The 7,994-nt window shown below is 36.0% G+C and overlaps 1 protein-coding gene across 5 annotated transcripts in view; it reads right to left on the bottom strand.

The window, feature by feature from the left end:
* Positions 1–2,276: 2,276 nt before the first annotated feature.
* brm (ATP-dependent helicase brm) overlaps positions 2,277–7,994 on the bottom strand; it is a 146,754-nt gene continuing 141,036 nt past the window's right edge. For 3 of the 5 annotated variants that reach the window (XM_071656510.1, XM_071656511.1, XM_071656512.1), the window contains exons 24-25: positions 7,401–7,552; positions 2,717–4,143 (exon numbers count right to left, since the gene is read on the bottom strand). In XM_071656510.1, the coding sequence (XP_071512611.1) occupies positions 4,141–4,143; positions 7,401–7,552 (155 nt within the window). In that variant the 3' untranslated portion in view covers positions 2,717–4,140. Of the gene's footprint in view, positions 4,144–7,400; positions 7,553–7,994 lie in introns of all 5 variants that reach the window. The other 2 variants (XM_071656513.1, XM_071656514.1) reach the window with 1 other exon arrangement.

The following is a 7,994-nucleotide window of genomic DNA, read 5'->3' as shown; positions in this document are numbered from 1 at the left end:
TTTGAGGTGGTTTGGACATATGGAAAGAATGCAAGACCAGAAGTTTACAAGGGGAGTGTGTGATACTTCAAGTAAAGGGAGTGTGTTATACTACAAATAAAGGGGCTGTTGTGAGAGGAAGACCACTTGTGACATGGGGAAATAGAGCAAAAGAATACTGGAGAGACAGAAAAGGGGGGAAGATTGCATGGAGTGGTGTATTTGAGGGAGGAATGTATGGACAGGTAAGTGGAGACTCTTTTGCCGTGGCCACCCATTCAATGGGAGTTCCCAGAGGGAACGGGCATCAGAGATAGATAGATAGTATATTATTCTAAAAAACTCAAGTCTTTTCAGAAATGGGCAATTCAAAGGCAGTTAATGTAAAACAGTTAAACTTTGGCATCAGGAAAAAACTAAAAGGAACACAAGACTACCAGATCAAATAAGGTCATAGCTGAATGAAAAAAGGGCATCTTCAAGCAAGCAATAGCAGAAGGTGATGATTGTGGTCAAATATTATCGGGTCTAAAAACCTATAGTGTACCCCAGATCTTCTTCACTCAAAATGTTATCATTGCCTGCCACTATATGCTTCATCAGTGAATACAGTTAGCTTAGAGATAAATGTTTAAAGATTCATCTCTCAGCTAAGTGTATTCAATGATGAAGCATATAGTGGCAGGCAATGAAAATATTTTGCGTGAAGATCAGTTTGATCTGGGGTTCACTAGGGGTTTTCAAAGGGTTACACAGACACAAATGTTACGTAATGACCACAGGCTGACAACCCATGAACCAATAGATTGAATTTTAATCTGTATTTAGCAACTGACAACTAATCTAAAGATTTATCTGCAATTAATCATAATCAGTTCATTTGTAATACCAGATTTTTTGTATAATAATGATCAAATGAAAAGAGAAATTTATAAAACGTGGCCATCAAAGGAGAAGGTTGTCGGCAACTGAGTTTGCTGAGCATACATGATGTCCCAAATCTTTTGCACACTTGTATATCTCATAAAAGCTCTATAATAAGTTATTTAGTGTGAACATTTTGGAATCAACATTGTTCATGTATCCTCAAATGAAGCTCTGTCTTTGCACATAATATTAGAAGTGGCATCTAAGCAATTACTACCACAAGTCTGAAGATTCACCTGCCAATGACTATTCAGAATTAAGTCTTTATTACAAACGAAGTGAATCTGAAATTTCACTTAGTTTTGACCAAACAGCAGTAGCACCAAACTTTAGACAGAGAGCAATAAAAATCTTCATGAGCCAGCCAGTAGTCCAGCCCACCAACTTCCATTAACTGACTGCTGACCTTGGTAATGGTAAGTTCAATCAGCAACTGATTCATGAATAACTAATGTGGATGGTGTGCTCACTTTCAAAACTAAACCATCATATTTAGTAAAAAACTGGAGTCCGGCAGGGACAAAATACAGCTAATATTCAGTTTAGGTTTGTCATAGCTGCTAATTCAGTCCTTGGCAATCAGTTAATAGCTCTTACATAGTTATGTTATACAAGTCGCACTGGTTTCCATATCTCATCTAACATTAATCTTCCCTGATTCTTTTGGAAATTTCTTACTGGCTGTTTCACTTATAAGAAAATATACTGCATAAACTGCAACAACCAAAATCACTGATTTATCAAAAGCTGGTCAGAGGTGCTGGCACAATTTCATATAAAACCAGTGACCAAAGTAAAGAAACGGCATGTCATATATGATTAATACAGCTTCACTTGGTGTTTTTAACTAAGAATATGACAATCATGAACATATGAATTTACTAGCATTAAATAACTGCTTTATACTATATGTGATGCAAATCATATTTAGTAAAAAACTGGAGTCTGGCAGGGACAAAATACAGCTAATATTCAGTTTAGGTTTGTCATACCTGCTAATTCAGTCCTTGGCAATCAGTTAATAGCTCTTACATAGTTATGTTATACAAGTCGCACTGGTTTCCATAGCTCATCTAACATTAATCTTCCCTGATTCTTTTGGAAATTTCTTACTGGCTGTTTCACTTATAAGAAAATATACTGCATAAACTGCAACAACCAAAATCACTGATTTATCAAAAGCTGGTCAGAGGTGCTGGCACAATTTCATATAAAACCAGTGACCAAAGTAAAGAAACGGCATGTCATATATGATTAATACAGCTTCACTTGGTGTTTTTAACTAAGAATATGACAATCATGAACATATGAATTTACTAGCATTAAATAACTGCTTTATACTATATGTGATGCAAATCATATGTGATGCAAAGTACTGGAACAATTATAACATTGACATTTCAATGCATCTACATGAAATGACTGAAAATGCTTTCCTAAGAGTCTTTGTTTAAAGCTGTTCAACATATTAAATTGGGAAGCATCTAACCTGCTTAACTCAGACATTAAGCAAATCTGTGTGAAGAGACATATCCAATATTACAATACAACTGTTAACTTAAATATCAACTGGTTCTTGTTTTCTAACAACCACAGCTTATTTTTGTAAGAATATCCTCTTATCACATGCAAGATATTCACCCGGACATTTTTACAAGTGCACTAATTCCAGCATACAATGCTTATCAGATGGTTTTCTTTTTTCACTCTACAAATACAGCATAAAATATAACATCTACCCCCTCTCAGTTTCTATATCATCTAAGAATGAATCAAACAAACTTTTAATATTTCTTACACTCTGATCTGATTTTTTGTTTCTGGCACAAACTGGCTAAGTTTAGCAATCCTCCTTCTAGATCATAGTATAGATGAAACTAAGAGACCAAATAAAGAAAGATGCGAGTTAAAACAGTATGAAGTATCTATGGAAAAATGCATGGATAAAAGCCTTTCAAGATGGAATGATCAAACAGGGTATACAACAGATAACATTGATGAGCAAGATCTATGGTAGTATGGCTGAAGGTTAACAATAAGGAAAACTAAGAGTAAAATAAAAAGATTTTGAAATAAAACTGAGGAAGGATTAAGGTATTCTATTTGAGGAAGCTAAGCAATGACTACTGTGTGCAAAGGAGGCATTTTGTGCAAGAGTGTATAGTGAGAAATCAATGAGAACTACAGTAATAAAGGAATTTCTAAAGTCATACATTGGACATGATGTGAGGATATGTGTTAGTAAGCTTTAAGGCTGTATGTACTTAATTCATCCTTGAAAACTGTAACAGAGATAAAGATGATACACAGATCGATAGAAAGAAAGTAACTGTGTCTTGCTGCAGCTGTTCAAAGGCCTTCAAACTATATTTGTGGCCAGGTCTGATACTTGCATCAGTTGCTCAAAGACCCTCAAACTTTCTTATATGTTTACTACACTGTGAATTACCTAGTTTATATTGCCCAGCTATGAAGAGTTTCTTAACCTCCTCTCTAAACCTAATTTAATCCATCAGCAGTTAGTCCCCTGATCAATATCTTTCTTTTCCTTTTGAAACCTCAACTGCAGTAGAAATGCATTAAGAACATTTTAAGCTTGCTTAAATTTCCGTTAGATAAACATTTAAGATAATGGTTCTGATTAATATCAGTACAAGGTATTTTGCTTGCATCTTGAGATGTCATTAACTGCCTCCTGTCCTTATTCTTTTATGGGGAGCTTGTTGCTGGTACAGAATGTCCAGCAGTGGCATTTATTAATGTAGTCTCATGGATCTTACAAGCCTATGATACAACCAAAAAAAATGGTATCTTCATCAAAACTCTTGCAATGAGCAGGTTGCTAGCTAAACTATTTGACATTGAAACACAGATCATTACCAGCACTGGCTGTCTCACTTCATCCCCTCTCTTACAAACACATATAATAAATCAATAGTGATATCAAAATAACTGTTACAGATTCTGAACATTCACAAGCAAGAAATTTTCAGTTCTGAGTCATATTGTACAGGCACTACCACTCAGTACCAATAAAGTATATACTGTCCCTTTCTTGAACCAACTTTTTTACCATGGATAATAAAGGATTGTACCTATAGTGTCTTCAAAAATAATCCTCTAGATCCTAGTCACGTACTTCAAGCAGCAGGCATCAATCAGAACTTTAGCCATTTCAATGTCTATGAACTAGTCCTTTTTCAATTCTTGCTATCTCCAAACTGATGCCACACATCACTGAAAAAGTATAAAAATAAAGAAAATCACTTGCCACTAAGAAATTAGGAAGTTACCTGCAGACTTTTAAATAATTAGAAGGCTCAAAATATAGAATAATTTTTACAGTAATCAACTTATCTTAAAATTATCATAAAGGGTTTAGTTAATCCAAATGAGAAATTTACATGTGGTGTTTGCTTACTCTTATCACAACATTCAAATTTTACATTAGTGTTCAGGAGGCATTCCACTTAACATTACTGAAAGAAAAAATATGGGTCAATCCTCATTCTATGTCTGATGTGAATTTCCAATTTAAATCATAAGATTCTTAATATTTTATTTATTTATTATACTTTGTCAGTGTCTCCTGCGTTAGCAAGGACACAGACAAAAGAATGGCCCAACCCACCCACATACACATGTATATATACATATGCACATATACATACCTATACATTTCAATGTATACATATATACATACAGACATATACACATGTACATAATTCATACTTGCTGCCTATATTCATTCCTGTCGCCATCCCGCCACACATGAAATGACAACCCCCTCCCCCGCATGCATGCGAAGTAGCGCTAGGAAAAGACAACAAAGGCCATATTCATTCACACTCAGTCTCTAGCTGTCATGTACAATGCACCAAAACCACAGCTCCCTTTCCACATCCAGGCCCCACAAAACTTTCCATGGTTTACCCCATACGCTTCACATGCCCTGGTTCAATCCATTGACAGCACGTTGACCCCAGTATACCACATCGTTCCAATTCACTCTATTCCTTGCACGCCTTTCACCCTCCTGCATGTTCAGGCCCCGATCACTCAAAATCTTTTTCACTCCATCCTTCCACCTTCAATTTTGGCTCCCACTTCTCCTCGTTCCCTCCACCTCTGACACATATACCCTCTTTGTCAATCTTTCCTCACTCATTCTCTCCATGTGACCAAACCATTTCAAAACACCCTCTTCTGCTTTCTCAACCACACTCTTTTTATTACTACACATCTCTCTTACTCTTTCATCTCTTACTCGATGAAACCACCTCACACCACATATTGTCCTCAAACATTTCATTTCCAACACATCCACCCTCCTCCGCACAACTCTATCTATAGCCCATGCCTCGCAACCATATAAATTGTTGGAACCACTATTCCTTTAAACATACCCATTTTTGCTTTCCAAGATAATGTTCTCGACTTCCACACATTTTTCAATGCTCCCAGAACTTTTGCCCCCTCCCGCACCCTGTGACTCACTTCCGCTTCCATGGTTCCATCCACTGCCAAATCCACTCCCAGATATCTAAAACACTTCACTTCCTCCAGTTTTTCTCCATTCAAACTTACCTCCCAATTGACTTGTCCTTCAACCCTAGAAAAACATACCCAGAGTTATACAGGCCAAATCAGAAATTATGGGTGGGAAGAAGCAACTGCAGATGAAATCAATTGGGTGGATGTGAATTTTATGTAATGCTTGCAAAAGAAAAGAAGAGGATGGATGTGCTGGAAATCAAAATGCCTGACCTGTAATGCTGGCTAATCATATCAGAAATGACAGTGCCAGAGAGAGTTGTGGTAGCTAATCACATCAGAAATGACAGTGCCAGAGAGAGTTGTGGTAGCAAGCACAATCTGATTGACACCAACTACAGTGTGCTGAAATGGTTCAGGGATATGAAAGCCAAGGGATGTACAAAGACAGACTGACCAAGAGTATCTCTGTGTCAGAAATGGAGAAAACAAGAGAAAGGTAAAACCATGAAGGGTATGGATGGATTTTTTAGTGCTCAAACATGAAGCGTAGAAATCAAGCACTTGTGTATTGTTGCCACAGTACTTGAATTCTACATGACCGTTGCTGTATGAGTGCTCTGTGACATTTATGAACCAAACAATCATTTTCTAAATTATACAAATGTTGAGCTGGAAACACAAAAAGCTACAGGCATATGTCAAAATAAGGATGTACAAGAAAAAATATCAAAATCTTAAGTTGTATTGAGTCAGCTTTGAAAATGAAAGTTTATTGTTCCTAATGAATATATTGTGTATATATACTTCCCACGTATTCCCTGCGTGTCGTAGAAGGCGACTAAAAGGGGAGGGAGCGGGGGGCTGGAAATCCTCCCCTCTCGTTTTTTTTTTATTTTCCAAAAGAAGGAACAGAGAACGAGGCCAGGTGAGGATATTCCCTCAGAGCCCAGTCCTCTGTTCTTAACGCTACCTTGCTAACACGGGAAATGGCGAATAGTATGAAAGAAAAAAGATTTCACAAAGCTGCACTGGATTATCTCAAAACATTTTAAGAGTAAAACTCTTGCCCTTAGAAAAGGTTTTATCATTAATTATGCTTCCTTCTCTTTGAAGTGAAACTGGAATCCATCTGATGTGGGTATGACACTCGTTTCCTTTTTGTGGACTTCTATGTACAAATATTCTTAAACCATGCTTGTAACTGTGCTCTTAAAAGGTACTGACTACATACATTTCATTTTTGTATGCAAATGATGGTGCTACTTGACCAAGGATGTGCCGAAAGCCTTTGTTTTTCTTTGTGTGAAGTATACAATTTCTTCATCTTCATTATTCTTTTTTTTGCACTAACAGAAATTTTCTCGGTCTTATTTGATATGTGAAAAACATTTAAAATCATAATAATTCAACATTTCCCTAATAATCAACACTGATGAATTGAATCTGTACCATACAACAAAAACTGGCTCCACTTGTTACAAAAAAGTCCAAAGCATATGAGCATAAAGTGTATATCTAAACCACTAGTTGTGTGTTAACCTAGATATCCGAGAGTCTCTCATGGTATTAAAGGTATCTGAAATGTGACACAGTATTCAGTGACTAAAAATAACTATTCAAACAAAAATGTTCATGCAACTGACTCTTTACAAAACATTTAGAATATTTCTTTCATGGTTTAAAGTCTTCACCTGTATTAAAAAAGAAATCTACACATATAACTTTTAGTCATAATGGGATATAACTTTCTGGGTTACTGCTTCCATAAAATGAAAGCACTGATCAACTAATAATTAGTCCAAAAATGTAAATGATATAGTAAAAGCATTTGCAACTTAATAACACACAACCAATATGATGACAAATTTAGTCATCTATATATCGATACAGAGCACTGGACATCATAAAAACTTCAATAAGAAGTTTGCATTCAATTCCCAGTTTCTTTTCTAACCAGAGTAAGAAATAATGTTTCACTCTACTTTGTTTTTACTCACATCATCTTCCTCATCATCATCTTCATCATCATCAGAATCATCCGCATATTTAACTCTTTTCCTTCTTCCTCTGCTCTTATCTCCCTTACTTTTCTTCCCCTTCTTCCCTCTGCTGTCCTCCTCTTCCTCTTCCTCATCATCATCATCGTCATCTGCAGATAAAGAAAAATTTTAAAAAAATGATAAGCACATGATTATATTTTTCAACAATGATAAAAATGGTTAGAAGTAAATGTACATGGGTATATATGTATATGGCTGTGTATGTGAATGTATATGTATGTGTATATTTTAATATGTATATGTGTATATGTTGATATGTTATTTCTAATTATTCATTATACCTGATCACGGTTTCCTGCATCAGCAAAGTAGTGCCAGGAAACAGACAAAGAATGGCCCATCCACTCATATACACATAAATGCCCACAGCCACCCATATATATTTTTTCTTTCTTTCTTTTAAACTATTCGCCATTTCCCGCATTAGCGAGGTAGCATTAAGAACAGAGGATTGGGCCTTTGTGGAATATCCTCACCTGGCCCCCCCCTCTGTTCCTTCTTTTGGAAAATTAAAAAAAAAATGAGAGGGGA

Source organism: Panulirus ornatus, chromosome 63 (genome assembly GCF_036320965.1).
Source record: "Panulirus ornatus isolate Po-2019 chromosome 63, ASM3632096v1, whole genome shotgun sequence".
Taxonomy (NCBI): domain Eukaryota; kingdom Metazoa; phylum Arthropoda; class Malacostraca; order Decapoda; family Palinuridae; genus Panulirus; species Panulirus ornatus.
This window is presented reverse-complemented; position numbering and strand designations above follow the sequence as displayed.